Below are 18,529 nucleotides of genomic sequence, written 5' to 3'. Positions count from 1 at the left end.
AGCCTAAATGCTGATTTCTCTAGCAATATCCCTTGCTTAAGAGGACTGAATGTAGACTTATTTTCTATTCTGCTGAGGTGGATAAATACTGTCATTATCTCATTTTGTCACAATATTGTCCACCTCAGCAGAATAGAAAGCAAAGTGGTGATCTTGCATTCTGCTCTGTCCTCTGTGTGGAAATTACAGTAATTCTTTCAGCGGGAAAAATATACAAATATTTCTAACTGTGCAGCCAATTTTGCTTATGCCGTTGCAAAAGTAGGGTCTACCCTAGAGTCTCTTCGCTTTTTAGTTTAGTTTTAATTCTGCTTAAGTAGGCCAGACTCTCTCTGTCCTTTATATATGCTCTTCATTTTCTGCCATGGTTTTATTGAACTTGTGCAAGAAAGATCTTAATCAGCCGACTGGTTTTGTGTAGGTCCCCACGTTGATGATGGACACTCAGTTTTCGGAATTCACCCCTGATATCACCCCCATAATGCTGGCAGCTCACACCAACAACTACGAAATCATCAAGCTGTTAGTCCAAAGACGGGTCACGATCCCTCGCCCCCACCAGATCAGATGCAATTGTGTGGAATGTGTCTCCAGTTCCGAAGTGGACAGCCTGAGGCATTCCAGGTCGAGGCTGAACATTTACAAAGCCTTGGCCAGCCCTTCGTTGATCGCCTTGTCTAGCGAGGACCCCATCCTGACAGCCTTTCGGCTGGGCTGGGAGCTGAAGGAGCTCAGCAAAGTGGAGAACGAGTTCAAGGCAGAATACGAGGAGCTTTCGCAGCAGTGCAAGCGGTTTGCTAAGGATCTCCTGGACCAGGCGAGGAGCTCCAGAGAACTGGAAATCATCTTGAACCACAGGGATGACCAGAGTGAAGAATTAGACCCCCAAAAATGTCATGACTTGGCAAAGCTAAAGGTAGCAATAAAGTATCACCAGAAAGAGGTAAGGGCTGTTTTTCTGCAGGGACAGTGTGATGGATTGTATATAAGTCATGGACCATGGCAGCTTTCCCCAAACTGGTTCCTTCCAGATGCTTTGGACTTTAGCTCCCAGGATCCCTGACCATTGACCATGCTGGCTGAGCTCGATGGGTGTTCAGGTCCAAACCATCTGGAGGGAACCAGGTTGAGGAAGCCTGGGCTAGAGTCTATTATCAAGAAGAATGGTTGGATCAGTCTATTTCTGGTCCATATCACTTTCTCATGTGTTCATTCATCAGTCTGTTACATTTCCGTATTAAGCTGTGATATTTTAATCAAAAATTGTCATGAAAATTCATTTAAATACACATTTCAATTAGCATGTTTAGATGCCTTTTCTCTCCAAAGATGCATTTTTAAATGTGTTTTCTAAAAAAAAAAAAAGTCATATTTTAAATGCGTTGAGATACTTTTTGAGATGAGAAATGCATTGGAACATTCGGTAAGTGTGGAAGCTGGTGGATAACTCGGTCTGCACGTTAGTCTGGAAGGAACTACAGATCAGGTCGGTTCATATCATAATTCACAAAGAGCAAATCCATCCATCTTTCTAAATGACCAGCTGCATTGTGTCTAGCAACTGGGATGTGGTGCAAATGTGATCTAAATACAAGATGTAAGTCGTCCCCTCGCCCCCTCCCCCCTGCCCAGCCGCTTCAGTATAAGAACAGAAGAATCTGCAAAGAGTCTTGTGGGATCAGGCCAAAGGTTTATCTGCTCCTGCATCCCATTTCCCAAAGTGACCAACCAGATTCCTCTGGGAAGCCCACAGGCAGGACATGATAGTGGCTACTTGATATGATAGTAGAGAAAAGCCCATCACTATAACAGGTTGTGTGTGTTTGTAGCTTACATTGGAAGAACTGTGGTATGCATATGTGTGTGTATCATGCATGTGTATCACTTCCCTGCAGGATTCCTGGTGCCCTCCAGATGTTTTGGACTACAACTCCCAGAATTCCTGACCATTGGCCATGCTCGCTGGGGCTGATAAGAGTTGAAGTCCAGAACGTGTGGAGGGCACCAAGTTGGAGGAGATTGCACTTTCCTCCTTAGGAGTAAATGGCAGCCATATGGGAGAAAATTTAGGAGCATACCTGGGACATCACTGGGGTGGGAGTGAACCTGCAATGGCTGATTCAATTAGTAGAATAGCCTCCTCTCCCAGGTTGTAGCTGTTAGGGTTCCCTTTATGACCTGGACCCCCTGAGCAACTCCTTAAGGATTTCTTGCCACCTTAAGAGTCCTACCTTCCTTCTTTTAAACTTCCCCTTCCCAGTAACATGTGATTTAGGCAGTAGATGTGGAGTGACTGACACTCTAGACACAGGGTTTAACCACAACAGTTTACTGGTAAATTAAAGCAAGCCAGTCACAACTAAAGACATTTACACAATAGAGCTGAGTGATACATAAGGCATTAAAAGAAAATAAAAGTTGCAAAATGCAAGTTCCTTTACCCTAGCTGTCCTTAGACTTTCCTAGGCTGCTTCTTCCTGCTCACTCTTCAGACTCTGCTCGCACTTCAGGCTCTGGCTGTCTCTCTCCTCTTAGTGACTCTCCTGCTCTCTTTATATACTGTCCTCCCTCAAAACCGAAAGCACTGTTTCACACCTGAAGAAATGAAACTTAACTGGGGAATTGAAACTGAAACTTAACTGGGGAAATGAAACTACTCCTCTCAGGGATACCCCCTCCCAACAAAAACTCCAGGCTTCTATGTCTGACCTTTTTTCCCTTTGCCTCTGTAGGCCTCAAACCTTCACAGCAGCATATTTATTTAGTCTTTCTTGTGATCACAGCCTATATATTTTAGGCTTTCTAGAGGCATCAGGCTGGCCATTGTGGGACAGAGGATGCTGAACGAGATTGGATCTTTGGGCTGATGCAGCAGGAATCTTTCTTATGTTCTAGCAAATGTCTAAATAATTGTCAGGCTTGCTAATTTGGTGGGATTTTGAGTTCCACAGAAAAACAGCCTTGACCTGTGAATGATTCAAGTTATTTTTGCTGTAAGACCCTAGATAATTCTTCGCTCATGTGGACATGATGTGATGTTTATTTCATCTCATTCTCTCCCCTGTGTAAGCAATTACTTCGATGCTCAAGATCTCTGCGTAGCTCCACATCTTTTCCTAGTACCCAATTAGCATCAATTGTTTTGAACTCTAGTCAACTCTGAAAATGTGTGAGAACATTCAAATGCACGTACAGAACACTGCCAGATGGTGCTTCCCGGTCACACTTACAGTTTATTCATGTCTGTGCTACTGTGAAAACATAAAGCAACATTTCCGAAGCACTTGGCATCAGCTTAAATTCCTGATCAAGCCACATGTAAGGTTCGCCCTGAGACTTGGGGGCAGCGGGGAGAGCTTGGGAGGTAAGGTGTGATGACTCACAGATCAGAGGTTTAATGGGTGGGAGGGATGTGGCTTAAGAACATTAGAAGGGCTGTCCTGAACTGGACCAAGGGCCTGTGTGGTCCCGCATACTATTTCTCACTGTGGCTAATCAGGTGCATATGGGAAGCCCACAAGCAGGACATCAGTGCACCTAGTGGTGAATCCACTGGTCAGAACCGTCCAGAACTCTACAGCAGCTATCCATGGAGCTTCCACACCTTGGAGAGCTCCTGTAGAGTTCTGAATGGTTCTGACTGAAACCTGGAGGAGATTCCGTGCCCCACACTGACATCAGAACCACCAGCCTTCACTGAGTGCACTAGAACCCTTCTGCTCATTTCCCCCAATGGCTGGTATTCAAACCCATGACTAGTAGCCACTGATGGCCTTCTCCTCTATGTGAAGCCTAGGGTGGCCCCTGGTAGATAAGGTGGCAAAGGCTGACAGTGCCTGGCAATTCAAGGTGTAGCCTGGTAAACTTGGCAGCAGAGCGAATAGCAAAAGCTCATCAAGCTGAGGAGGAAGCCATTTGTCCCCTTGGTTCTTGGTTCAGAGAAGCCCTGAAAAGGAGGCTATAGCCCTAAGACTTCAGGTCAGGGTGGCCTCTTTTGCAGAGGACAGCCCTCTGTTTGAAGGGCTCCCACAGGACTGTCCTCTATTTGAAGACATCCTCTATTTGAAGGGCCATTCAGTCCAAACCCAGTATATAGAGAAAGCCCCATAAGAAGGAAGAATCGGGCCTTGACGTTGCCCATCCACAACAGACAGAGCAAGCCCCACAGGCCGCCTGGCCACAGCCTTCCGCATTGTGAGATGTTTCTATTTAAATCAAATGGCAATCATTATTTCTAAATTTGCATCTATGCATATCAATTAGCACATGTACATTTTATGCAAATGGGTATCCTTTTTTGGTCTTCTTTTTGGGTCATCCATGTCCCCTTTTTCGGCACTTCACAAGCGGTCACCCTAGAACTGACATTGCCAGGGAGGAGTAGGGAGTTGCGAGGGTGGGGGATACAGACCCCTTCCTCTCTCCCCTCTCTTTCTCACCCCAGTTTGTGTATGTGTTTTGATCAGGCTGGAAGGCAAGGTCCATGTCAGGGGTAGGGAATCTTTCAGCCCGTGGGGCCAAATTCTAATTTGGGAAGGGTCTCAGGGGTGACATTCCAGCAGTGGGCAGGGCCAAAGCAAAGTAGGTAGGGCCAGTTGTAATTCGCACCAATTTGGACGTTTTCCAACCAAACATGCAAAGCACAGCTCAATTCGAGGCATGTCTACTCAGGAGTAAGCCTCAGTGCAGCAGCTTCCAATCACACAAAGAATAGCTCGGTTCTCAGGAAAAAAAGCTGCAGAAATGGAGCACAGAAGAAACCCACATAAATGGATCACTCAGACACAAGTGTCTGGTTTCCAAACCTCTTTAGAGGACCAGTTTAAATTTTAAGGGTATTGAAAGAACACATATGTCAAGTTTAAATATCATACTTTTTCAGGTACTGAAAGTTCAAATATCTTTAACTCCCCTCATCTCTGGTCACTGATTAGACATCAGAGTCAGATTGTCCCACACTCTGCTGAAGGAATGCTGTCTTTCTTCAGTGCTGACCAGGGAAACCCCAGCTCTTCTCTCCAGTTAGTTATCAGAGGTAAAAGTGGGGGTTTCTTGAGAGAAGGGGTAGGGGCCTATGGCAGCTCACAGGCCAAATGGGGACTCCCTATGGGGTGGCAGTTACCCATCCCTGGCCTACATACATTCCAATACCCCCTATTTACCTGGGGCAGTCCCAACATTCTGGTACCTGTTCTCTGTGTGTGTGTGTGTGTGTGTGTGTGTGTGTGTGTGTGTTTTATGTGCACCAGCAGTACCATTCTCAGGTTTCTCCCTTGGGGTTCTAGATCTGCCTTCCCCAAGCTGGAGCCCTCCAGATGTGTTGGACTACAACTGGGGACGTATGGGTTGCATAAAATCAATTCCATCTGTGTTTCTCCAATTGTCAAGTGCCTTTCGTTTTGTTGTCTGCTCATCGACAGAATCGGATGTTTTTTGTTCCGTATTTGCGGAAATGCCCAATTGTTCAATTTCACACATGCAAAAATGCACACATTCCCTGAAATGTGCATTTTCATGCTTTAGCCTATGGGGGAAATGTGTATTTGGGGCCAGTTGTTTTTTTTAAAATGGCATTTTTTTCAACAACAAAAATTGCGCAAAAATTGGAAAAGTTAAGAAACTGGTCCACAAGTCCATGGAATCCACCCAATGGGGGGAAAGCTGATCTGCTGCGGAATCTGTTGGTCAGATTCATGAAAATCCAAACTCATTTGGTTCCGCTGCAGATTTCTCCAACATCCCTAACTACTACTCCCATAATCCTCAGCCAGCCTGACTCTGAGATCTAACTTCTGGAGTCCCTGGAGAGTGAGCTGAACCCTGAAAAGTGACATATCCATGAACTCCCACTAATAAAATATTGACAAATGTTGTGTCTGAAAAAGGAAAATATGGGGACGGCTTTGTGTGTTTGAAATATTTTTACCCCACTTTTGCTGAAAGAGGCACCCAGAGCAGTTTATAAAGACTGGTAATAAAGCAGCTACTTACCAGGGGCAGAGACCAGGAAATAGGGATTTCCCCTGGTAAAAAAAAAGAAGAGTTGGCGGGGGGAGTTGTTATTGGGTTTTCTTTCCGCTGGTGTTTGTTGGTTCTGCTGGTTGTTTGATTGTTCGGGGTCTCATGTTTTTAGTTGCCGTGTTTGGTTTTATTTTTATATTTTTAGCGATCGCATAGCGCTTTAGATTCTCAGGCAGGATACACAACTTGTAGTCAATGAATGACTGCATGAAACCACTTCCACAGATACATCAGCACAAAGGCACCGCCAAGTAGATCTAAGAGGGGGAGGTCTCCATCCAGTTCCTTCGGAACTGCAGCATCAGTAACCCCATTTATTCAAATCAAGGAGTGGGATCTGCAACGCAGGGCTGTGGGGCAGAGTGCCCCCTTCGTTGGTCCCAGCCAGTCAGCTGCATCCATTTCCAGAGTACTCTGTTCCAGAGGTCCCCAATGTGGCTCCTGCAGGTGCCATTACATAAGAAGTTAAGAAATAAGAGCCCTGCTGGATCAGACCAAGGGTCCATCTAGTCCATCATTCTGTTCACACAGTGGCCAACCAGCTGTCGACCAGGAACCCACAAGCAGGGCATGAGCGCAACAGCACCCTCTTGCCCATGTTCCCCAGCAACTGGTGTATCTAGGCTCACTGCCTCTGGCAGTGGAGGCAGCACATTGCCATCAGGACTAGTAGCCACTGATAGCCTTTTCCTCCAGGAATTTGTCTAACCCCCTTTTAAATAGGGATGTACGAAAATCACTTACCTTTCGGGGATTATGCTGATGGTGGGGGGGAGGCGCTCCGTCCCTCCCCCCGGAATCCTGGATGGGGGGGAGGCGCTCCGATTCTGCGGAGCCACCGGCCAGCTCCGCCAGCAGCCGGACATCCGGCCGCTGGCTAGCAGGGACGCAAATGGTGGCGGCTGTAGCCACCGCCGTTTGCGTCCCTGCAGTCAGCCGTGATAGGCTACGTAAATGTTTACGTAGCCTATCACGGCTGACTTTAAAAAAAACCAAAAACGTGTGTACGCAAATGGCGGCGGCCATGGCCGCCGCCATTTGCATACGCGCGTGTTTTTGTTTTTGTTATTAAGTCATCCGTGATAGGCTACGTAAACATTTACGTAGCCTACCACGGTTTTTTTTAAAAAACCTAGCCGTGATAGGCTACGTAAATCTTTACGTAGCCTTTCACGTTTTTTTTTTTTTTAACTGGAAATGGCGGCAGCTGCAGCCAGTCGGAAGACCGGCCGCCGCCAGAGCCGCCACCGCCAGGAAGATCCACCCCAGGTAAGTCTCGTCCCGGAGGAGGCGGGGGGGGGCAGGCCATTCCACCACTGATTTCAGGGGGCCGAATGCGCTGGCATTCGGCCTCCCCGAGATCCGTGGCAGAACTTTTGTACATCCCTACTTTTAAAGCCATCCAAATTGGTGGCCATCACTACATCCTGTGGTAGCAAATTCCATAGCTTAACTATGCGCTGTGTGAAGAAGTCCTTCCCTTTATCTGTCCTGAATCTCCCTCCAATCAGCTTCATAGGATGACCCATTTGGATTCTAGGATTTTGAGAGAGGGATAAAAATGTCTCCCTATCCACATTTTTCATACCATGCATAATTTTGTGCAGCTCTATCATGTCTCTCCTTACACTCACGGGCATCTCCAATGGTGCCCACGAATGGGTCCCCAATGTGATGCCTGCAGGCACCCCAAATATATATTTTAATATTGTTTGGATTGCCCCTCTTGGAAAATATACATACATGGATTTGTATGAAATGCATACAACTTTCTAGCAATTATACACGAGCTGCAACAAAACTGGCATTTTTTTTTTAAATGGCATTTTTTCAACAACAAAATTTGCGCAAAATTTGGAAAAGTTAAGAAACTGGTCCGCAAGAATATCCAAATAAGTATCCATTTGAAGGTGACGTCTATATGCCACCCTTTCAAATAGTGAAAGCATTGTAAGGTCCTCAATCCACTGCATTATAGGAGGCGAGTGTTTTCCTTCCAGTGTTGTAATATCAGTTTTTTCGCTGTCAAAAAGGTGCAGAGAATCCATTGATGCTGACCATTTGTTGATTTACATGAAGCATGGGGAATGGGGAAAAACCGCACAAAACCCAGGAAACCACCAAACCATCAGTGGTCAGGGGAAACGGACATCTGGAAAACACCAGAGGGCCAAATTGGGACTTCAGGCAGGCCAGATTTGGCCCACAAGCCTGAAGTTCTTCACCCCTGGTATATAGGATAAAGACTTCATATCTCTATTAATTTGAAAAAGCAGAGTCCAATCCAGTGGAGGCTGGGCTGCAATTTCGGTGGGGCATAAATCAGTTCCGGGTTTCAGTCAGAACCAGTCAGAACTCTAAAGGAGCTATCCAAGGTGTTTCTGCACCTGGGATAATTCCTTTAGAGTTTTGACTGGTTCTGACTGAAACCCGGAACGGATTCACTGCCCAAATGACATCAGAGCCACCACCTTGCACTATTTCAATCAGTTTATTTCAGTCTACAGACCACAACACACAAATATGTAAAATAGCAATATGTACAAATACAGTACATTGATTTGGCATTACACCAGTTATAACCAGAAAGGATATTACCTGATTAAGGGCACAATCCTATGGGGATAGTTGGCCGCCTCCGAACTCAGAGGTGACCGACTATCCAATGCAGGGCGGGTGGAACGCAGGGGGGATCTTCTCCATTCTCCAGCCACCCTGCATTTGTGGCTAGACAGTTGATTTCGGCTGTCTAGCCAGAGCAGCTCAGGGCGGGGGGAGGCCGGATGACGCATAGGAAGCATCGTAACAGTGCTTCCGCCATCCCGGCCCCTCCCCGCCCCTGGGAATGCCCCCCTTTCCCCTGCTCCATGCTGCTCTTCCAAGCACAGAGCTGGGGACAAATGTCGCCTCCTCTGAGGTGGCGGGGAGAGGGAGAGGGGAGGTGGTTTTCTGGTAACCGACCTTGGAACACTGGCTCTGAGGTCAGTTCCCCGAAGCCCCAAAATCCTATGGCCATCTAGCTGCTGCCTAGCGACCATAGGATTGTGCCCTAAAACTGCAAACTGTCCAAATGTCTGGAGAGGATGAGTGGCTGGATGGGGAGGAATAAGCTGAAGCTGAACCCTGACAAGACTGAGGTCCTTGGTGGGAGACAAGAGGAGGTTGGGGGATGTTGACCTGGTGTTGAATTGGGTATGGCTACTCTTGAAAGACCAGGTCCGCAGCCTGGGGGTCATTTTAGACTCCCAGCTGTCCATGGAGGCTCAGGTGTCAGCTGTCAGCCAGGCAGCGCTGTACCAATTCCATCTGATACGGCGGCTGCACTCCCACCTTCCCAGCCATCTGCTCCCATCGGTAGTACATGCCCTGGTCTCCTCTCGTCTAGACTACTGTAATGCACTCTACGTGGGTTACCCTTGAAGACGGTTCAGAAGCTGCAGCTGGTGCAGAACGCAGCAGCTTGCCTGATTAAAGGCAGTCACCAGCGTGATCACATCATTCCAGTGCTGAGGGAGTTGCACTGGCTACCAGTTGTTTTCCAGGCCAAATTCAAGGTGTTGGTTTTGACCTTTAAAACCCTATGCGTTTCCAGCCCAGCCTATCTCAAGGAGTGCCTCCAGGAACTCCAGATGGGCTGCTTAACAAGATCAGCCTCGGATGGCCTTCTCTCTGTCCCATCAGCCAGGTCAGCTAGACTGGTGGGGACAAGGGAGAGGGCCTTTTCTGTGGTGTCCCCCACTCTGTGAAACTCCCTCCCTAGGGAACTCTGCCATGCCCCGTCTTTAATGAGCTTCCACCATGCATTGAAAACGTGGTTGTTCAGGCAGGAATTTGGGGTCGGTTAGGGTATTTTTAGAAATACAGTGTTTTAATGTGTAATTTTATTGTTTTAAAGTGTTTGTACAGCTGTACATGCCCAGAGTGGCCGGGTGACTGGCCAGATGGGCGATTAAGAAATTTAATAAATTAATAAATAAACTAAGTATCGTAAAATGTGATTGTACTCGGATAAAATCCATGGTAAATTAAAAGCTAAGAGTACATAAAAAACTCATACACAAGTAAAATCTGTGTTCCTCCATCAAAAAAATAGCACTCCCTTAACTTATCTCTGCTTTAGCAGTTTCAGTCTAGTTTGAATGGCCACAGCTTGAAATTTGGCTAATACAGTGGGACCCCAGGTTTAACATCTGCCAGCAGAACAGAAATGTAAGGCTTGCTTAGTAACCCCATCAAGAGCATCTGGATCAAAATAAATGGAGCAAAGAATAAAAGGAACCTGGTGGTCGGAGTCTACTAGCAGCCACCCAATCAAGGAGAAGACGAGGATGAAACTTTTGAAAAGCAAATAGCCAGTGTTTCAAGGAATCATGATGCAGTAGTAATGGGGGACTTCAACTACCCGGATATGTGTTGGGAGACAAAGTCTGCAAAACATGGCCCCTCCAGGAAATTCCAGACTTGTGTGGCGGACAACCTCCACCTACAGAAAGTAGAGGAAGGAACTAGAGGATCGGCTATTCTTGTCATATTTCTCATATAGGGTAAAAGAATGGGGGAAATAAAATGGGCTCTCAAATCTCTTATGAAATTTGCAATATAATAAAATGTGGGCTATTGTTTTGACTTGGCTGCTTTCACAAAGGCAAAATCTTAGATGTCGAGAGAGACCCCTCAAATGCTGATGGGAAGACATTGAGGGTGCAATCCTATTCAGATAGGCGGCTGCCCCCGAACTCGGAGGTGACCACCTATCCAATGCAGGGCAAGAGAAGCCCAGAGGGGATTGTTCTCTCCGTGCTCCTGCCCTGCATTTTTGGCTAGAAAGCCAATTGCTGTTGTCTAGCTGCAGGAGGGCAGAGCGGGGGACAAGGCTGCCGGACGACATATTGGATGTGTCGTACCGGTATTTCCACCTGCCCCACCCCAGAATGCCCCCCGAAATGCCCCTTTCTGGCCGCTCCGCACTCCTCTTGTGAGCGTAAAGGATGGGGCTGTTCCACGCTGCCTCCGAGGCAGCGCAGAAGGGGGGGAAGGTTGGTTCTCCAGGAACCAAGCTTGGAGCATGGGCTCCGAGGTCGGTTCCCAGAAAACCAGATATCCTATGGCCGTCTAGCCACTGTGTAGTGGCCATAGGATTGCTCCCTCTATCTAATCAGCATAAATGCTCTCCTATATCTGGAGGTATTTAAAGTTGGCAGATTGGTGGGGACACACACACACACACACACACACACACACATATAAAAGCAGAGTTAAGGATGGTGCAGCTCCAAAAACAGCTGACGGAGGGCAAACATCAGATTTTGGTTTGCACTTTTCCCTGAGTATTCCCCAAAGCCCTTTTGTGAGTAGTGGAATGAAATGCCCACAAAGAACCCAATTATTTCTTAGCAGAATCTTTATGCATCCCTGGTTCCCCCTTTCTTTTCTTCTGGATCTCCAGGAGCCAGAACACAACTTCCCATTGCAGGATAAAGGAATGTTGCATACAGCAGGCAGAAAAATGCCTTTAACAAAATGTATTGGGGAAGGCAGGGGAAGAATTCATAAGGCTGTGAAAATAAGCATGTTTAAAGTGCAGAAGAGGGTCTCCATTTTCATTTCTGAACAAGGGCAAGAAAAAATGTCATAGTGTGGAGCATTGCTATTCAGAGTTTCAGGCCCGCCAGCCATGTCCGTTTCAAGTATTTGCCATTACAGTCAACCTTTTCCCATCACCAGTTTTCCATTGTTTCTCTCCTTTCAACTATTCTGTACTCACTGAGCATGCTCAGTCCTCGTTGGGGTGTGTTTAGGGTTTGTCTCTCTCTCCTTAGGGCAGGCTTCCCCGACATGGTGCCCTTGAGATTTTTTGATTTCAGCTCCCATCAGCCCCTGCCTGCATGGCCAATGGTCAGGAATGATGGGAGTTGTAGTCCAAAGCATCTGAAGGGCATCAGGTTGGGAAGGGCTGCCTTACGGAGAATTTTTCCTAAAGAGTTTTTGTACTTCTACAAACTATGGGGTTCCTCCCAAACTGCTCATTCCTAAAAATGTTTTCCTAAAGATTTTAAGGATTTTTTAAGGATTTGGTTTAGGGTTTTTAAAGGATTTTTAGATTTTTTCCTAAAGAGTTTTTGTACTTCTACAAACTATGGGGTCCCCCCAAAACTGCTGATCCCTTCCTCTTGTGTGTGGACGGTGCCATGTTGGTTATGTATGAATGCACACTTGAAGAATGAGTTTGCTATTATTAGGGATGCTTGAAGATTGTGCTCACTCGGCATTGTTTTAAAGTGAGCCAGCCTGATTTGCATTTCCAAGATTAATACATGGATCAGAGCGCATTCATATTTCCGTTTTTGCACTTCTCCAAATGTTGTGAAACACTCCTCAGTTGGGGGGGGGGAGTACAACATGCAGTACAAAATGCATATTTCAGGATAAACTGCAGGCAAAAATGTATATTTTAGGATAAAATACATCCAAAGATGCATCTTTTAGAATAGAATGCATACAAAAATGAGTATTTTGTAGGGGAAATGACAGGTATTTGCATGAAAACATTTGTGCTTTTTTTTTTTTTTTAAGAAAATTCACAGATTGATGCAGAAACAGGCCAGAATAGAATAATAGAATCACAGAGTTGGAAGGGACCTCAGAGATAATCTAGTTCATCCCCTGCTCAATGCAGGCTCTGCACTGCAGGGTGCAGCTACACCACCCATGACTGATGGCCATCCAGCCTCTGTTGAAATACCTCCAGCAAAGGAGAACCCACCATCTCCTGAGGAAGTCTGTTCCACTGCTGAACACCTCTCACTGTTAAGCGCTTTCTTCTAATGTTTAGCTGAAATCTGCTTCCCTCCAATTTCCATCTGCTGGTTCTAGTCCTTCCCTCTCTGGAGCAACAGAGGACATCTGCTCCATCTTCTGCATGACAGCCTTTCAGATACTGGAAGACCTCTACCATGTCTCCCCTTAATCTTCTCCAAGCTAAACATATCCAGCTCTTTCAACCGTGCCTCTGCCTCATAGGACTCAGTTCCCCTCACTATCCTGCAAGGGGTCTGGAATTGTGAACGAGCACATGTAACCCTGGCATGGAAATTAATCAATGGCAGGAACTAGGGTTGTTGGATCTTCTGTTGTTGGACCTTCTGTGGGCCGAATGTGCAACAGTGGGAGAATCCTCGGTGTGTAGATAGGAATCCTCCAAGTACACAAAAGGGTCCCTGTTTTCATCTGGGAACCAACGGAGAGCATGAACCGCTAGGCTTTGCCAGCATTAACAGTAAAAGGTATCTTTAAAAAGTGGATGGTTAAAAAAGTAACAAGCCTGGCTCAGATCAATGACAGCTCCTTGGCTTTCCCTCAAGAATACCAAGCAGGTTCGGAAATATATATAAACAGAGTGCAGAACTGGGGCTTTTATTTCCACATACGCCTCACCCATCCTTCATGTGCCAGTGATGTTTTTAAAAGGCTTTTTTTTATAAGCAGACTGAAGTGCCCCTTAGAAGTTTTCCAGGTTCCGTCACAGTCTCTTGCGGATGCTGTACAGCCAGCGGGGGTGGTATGCTTGACAGGTTCAAAGCACCACAGAGCTTTCCAGGACATCGCTGGGAAGTCTGTCCATATACCACTAGATAATCTCTGTCTCTGTCTCTGTCTCTCTCTGGTGGTTGAGGTCTTCATAAAGATCTCCAGGAGAAATTATGGCTCCAATCCTTTATCTTTAGAAATATATCTTGAAGCTCTCCTTCTTCTTTTTCCCCCCAAAAGGAAAACAACAGCCACAAAGTGAACATGCATACACACGCACACAGAGAGAGATGGAAGCAACAAAATATGTCTAAAAATCCAACGAAGTATTTTATTCTGAGGCTGTTGCTGTTTGGGCTCTTGGAGTCAGGAAGGACATTTTATGCAATAATTTTGCATCATCGCTCCCCACACGTCTGCCCCATGTACACACACGAGCCATCAGACAAGAGAGACACAATTCAAGACAGGGTATTATCCAAGGCAGATTTCTGTGGGAGAGCTACAAAGGTTAGCAAGTGGACTTTGATTTCAAGAGGGTAAATGATCAAGAGCCTAACTGATCACCATATTTGCTGGTCCAATTGACAAATGATTCCAGGGTTTTCTTTTAAGCCCTGGCACACAAGTTCAACATTAAGGGAGGGCAGCTACACACACGCACAGAAAAGGGTATGTATATCATTATCATTATTGAATCATAGAATAGTAGTAGTAGGGTTTGAAGAGGCCTACAAGGCCATTGAGTCCAACCCCCTGCTCAATGCAGGAATCCCAGTCAGAGCATCCCTGACAGGTGGCTGTCCAGCCTCATCTTGAACGCCTCCAGTGTGGGAGAGCCCGCCACCTCCCTAGGTCATTGGTTCCATTGTCGTATTGCTCTAACAGTCAGGAAGCTTTTCCTGATGTTCAGCCGGAATCTGGCTTCCTGTCACTTCAGCCCATGATTCCGTGTCCTGCACTCTGAGATGATCAAGAAGAGATCCTGGCCTTCCTCTCTGTGACAACCTTTCAAGTACTTGAAAAGCGCTATCCTATCTCCCCTCAGTCTTCTCTTCTCAAGGCTAAACATGCCCAGTTCTTGCAGTCTCTCCTCATACGGCTTTGTTTCCAGTCCCCTGATCATCTTTGTTGCCCTTCTCTTAACCCGCTCCAGTTTGTCTGCATCCTTCTTAAAATGTGGTGCCCAGAACTGGACACAGTACTCCAGATGATGCCTAACCAGTGCTGAGTAGAGGGGAACTAGTACTTCCCGGGATTTGGAAGCTATGCTTCTATTAATGCAGCCCAAAAGAGCACTGGGCTTTTTTGCAGCCACATCACATTGCTGGCTCATATTCAGCTTGTGATCGACAACAATTCCAAGATCCTTCTCACTTGTAGTGTTGTTGAGCCACGTATCCCCCATCTTGTAACTGTGCATTTGGTTTCTTTTTCCTAGGTGCAGAACTTGGTATTTATCCCTATTAAATTTCATTCTGTTGTTTTCTGCCCAGCGCTCCAGTCTATCAAGTTCACTTTGGATTTTGTTTCTTTCTTCCAAAGTATTAGTTATTTTGTGTCATCTGCAAATTTTATCAGCATTCCCTGCACCTCTTCCTCCAAGTCATTAATAAAAATGTTGAAGAGCACTAGGCCCAGGACTGAGCCCTGCGGTACCCTGCTTGTTACGTCTCCCCAGTTGGAGAAGATCCCATTGAGAAGCACTCTTTGAGTCCGATTTTGTAGCCAACTGTGGATCCACCGGATCGTTGTTTCATCTAGCCCACTTTGAGCTCGTTTGCTCATCAGGAGATCATGGGGCACTTTGTCGAAAGCTTTGCTGAAGTCGAGGTATATTATGTCCACAGCATTCCCACAGTTCACAAGGGAGGTTACTTGATCAAATAATGAGATCAGATTCGTCTGGTGGGATTTGTTCTTGACAAATCCATGTTGGCTTCGAGTCAGCACTGCATTGTTTTCAAGGTGCTTACAGATGGATTGCTTTATAATCTGCTCCAGAATTTTCCCTGGGATTGATGTCAGACTGACTGGTCTGTAGTTCCCAGGTTCCTCCTTTTTACCCTTTTTAAAGATAGGGACAACATTAGCCCTCCTCCAGTCATCTGGCACTTCCCCCATCCTCCATGATGTCTCAAAGGTAGGGGTGCACTTCCCCCATCCTCCATGATGTCTCAAAGGTAGGGGTGCACGAAAGTCACTTACCTGGTCTCGCAGCTTTTCGCGGTGGGGGGGAGGCGCTTCGCTGATCTCCCCCCGAAGTTCAGGCCGGGGGGGGGAGGCTTCCCACCTCACCCGGCCAAAATTCAGGCCGGGGGGGAGGCTTCCTGCCTCGCCCGGCTGAAATTCAGGCCAGGGAGGAGGCGCCTCGCCTCGCCCAGCCGCGAAATAAAAAGCTAAAAAAAAAAAAGCGTGTACGCAAATGGCGGCCCCCATAGGGAGCCGCCATTCGCGTTCCTTATTTGGTCGCTGTAGTCTACATAATCTTTACGTAGACTACAGCGACCAAATAAGGAACGTGAATGGCGGCTCCCTATGGGGGCCGCCATTAGCCGTACACGCTTTTTTTTTTTTAAAGTCACCCATGATAGGCTACGTGATGATTTAAGTAGCCTATCACGGCTGACTTTGCAAATCTAGCCGTGATAGGCTACGTTAATCGTCACGTAGCCTATCACGGGGGCGTTTTTTTTTTTTAGTTTATTGGAATGGCGGTGGCTGCAGCCGGTCGAAAGATCAGCTGCCGTCCCCGCCCCTGACGAAGACCCGACGAACCGCCGCCGGGACCCGCCGCTGGGAGGGACATTCGGGAAAGGTAAGTCCCATCCCGGGGGGGGGGGCTGCGGGGGCGGGGGGGGCAGAGAATTTCTCCCCTAAACTTCTTCGGGGGGCCGAACACATTGGTGCTCGGCCCCCGAAGTTTCGGGGAGAAATTATCCACCAACCCTACTCAAAGGTAACAGACAGTGGTTCTGAGCGTTCTTCTGCCAGTTCCTTTATTACTCTAGGGTGCAGCTCATCTGGCCCTGGAGATTTGAACTCATTCAAAGTAGTTAGGTGTTCCTTGACCATATGCCTATCGATCTCAAGCTGCAATCCTGCCCCTTCAGCCTGTACTTTGCCTTTGCCAGGGGGCTCATAGAACCTCTTTTGGGAGAAGACTGAGCCAAAGAAGGAATTGAGCACCTTTGCCTTTTCTTTGTCAGCTGTTATCATTTTGCCATCCTTATTTGGGGGAGATGGGGTTACACTCCCCCTGAAGACACAGCTTCGCAGCTTGGGTGTACTTCTGGATTCAGCCCTGAGCCTGGATGCCCAGGTTTCAGCGGTGGCCAGGAGTGCATTTGCACAGTTAAAGCTAGTGCGCCAGCTGCGCCCATTACTTGAGATGTCTGACTTGGCCACAGTGGCACATGCCTTAGTTACATCCCATTTGGATGACTGTAACACACTCTATGTGGGGCTGTCTCAGAAGAGTTTTCAGAAACTTCAGCTGGTTCAAAGATCTGCGGCCAGACTGCTGACTTGGGCTGGTTACAGGGAGCATACCACTTCCCTGTTAAAACAGCTTCACTGGCTCTCAGTCTGTTTCCGGGCACAATTCAAAGTGCTGGTTATGTCCTATAAAGCCCTATATGGCTCAGGTCCAGGTTATCTGAAAGACTGTATTCTCCCCTATGAACCTACTCATGCCCTGAGATCTTCAGGGGAAGCCCTTCTCGCCATCCTGCCATAATCACAGGTACACTTGGTGGGAACGCAGGAGAGGGCCTTCTCAGTGGCTGCCCCAAGGCTCTGGAACTCCCTTCCCAGGGAGGTGAGAGTGGCACCCTCCTTGATATGTTTTCGTAGGCATTCAAAAACTTTTTTGTTCGAGCAGGCTTTTGGGGATAACTAGTCTGGACCTGTGAAAATGTGATGTATGGATATTATTTTTGTTGTGGTGGTTGTCTTCTAATGTTTTAATATTTTTACAATTTTAATATTGATGAATTAATTACTTTTCTAACTTTTGTACAGTTGTTTTTATATTTCTATTCATAGGTTTTAATTGTAGAAGTTTTAACGTTGTAAGGCCGCCTTGAGTCCCACTATTGGGAAAAAGGCAGGATATAAATAATAATAATAATAATTATTATTATTTAATAGCTGAACCACCATTTCTTTCTTCTGCCTTTTACTATGCACGTAGCTGAAGAAAGCCTTTTTGTTGTTTTTAGCATCCCTTGCTAACCTCAGCTCGTTCTCAGCTTTAGCCTTCCTGACGCCATCCCTGCAATTCTGTGCTACCTGCCTGTACTCTTCCTGTGTTACTTGGCCTTCTTTCCACTTCCTATATGTGTCCTTTTTTGTTTTCAGGTCATCCCTAAGCTTTTTGTGAAGCCACATTGGCTTCTTCTGTTGTCTTCCACCTTTTCTTCTTGTTGGAATTGTTTGTAATTGTGCCTTGAGAATTTCCTTTTTTAAAAGCTCCCACCCATCTTGGACTCCTTTTCTCGTTAGTGTCGCTTGCCATGGGACCTTACTGATCATTGTTCTGAGTTTATTAAAATCAGCTTTCCTAAAATCCAGGGTATGCGTTTGACTACACTCGGCTTTTGCTTCCCTTAGAACCAGGAACTCACGTATAACATGATCGCTTTCCCCCAGAGCTCCTGTCACTGCTACTTTATCCACTAAGTCATCTCTGTTGGTTAGGATCAAGTCAAGGATAGCCGATCCTCTAGGTCCTTCCTCTACTTTCTGTAGGAGGAAGTTATCCGCCACACAAGTCAGGAATTTCCTAGAGGGGCCATGTTTTGCAGCATTTGTCTCCCAACAAATATCCGGGTAATTGAAGTCCCCCATTACTACTACATCATGCTTCCTTGAAACATTGGCTATTTGCTTTTCAAAAGTTTCATCCTCATCTCCTCCTTGATTGGGTGGCTGGTAGTAGACTCCGACCACCAGGTTCCTTTTATTCTTTGCTCCATTT

At 46.6% G+C, this 18,529-nt stretch overlaps 1 protein-coding gene across 1 annotated transcript in view; it reads left to right on the top strand.

Moving 5' to 3' along the window:
• Nucleotides 1-18,529, top strand: part of TRPC5 (transient receptor potential cation channel subfamily C member 5) — a 220,095-nt gene that overhangs the window by 68,938 nt on the left and 132,628 nt on the right. Inside the window, exon 2 of the mRNA XM_084813356.1 lies at nt 422-943. Within this exon, the coding sequence (XP_084669482.1) occupies nt 422-943 (522 nt within the window). The remainder of the gene's footprint in view (nt 1-421; nt 944-18,529) is intronic.

This window comes from Heloderma suspectum, chromosome 9, assembly GCF_057233095.1.
Source record: "Heloderma suspectum isolate Gila_16-S chromosome 9, 16-S_ref, whole genome shotgun sequence".
Lineage (NCBI taxonomy): Eukaryota > Metazoa > Chordata > Lepidosauria > Squamata > Helodermatidae > Heloderma > Heloderma suspectum.
The sequence above is the reverse complement of the archived record's forward strand: the minus strand, read 5'-3'. Positions and strand labels throughout refer to the sequence as shown.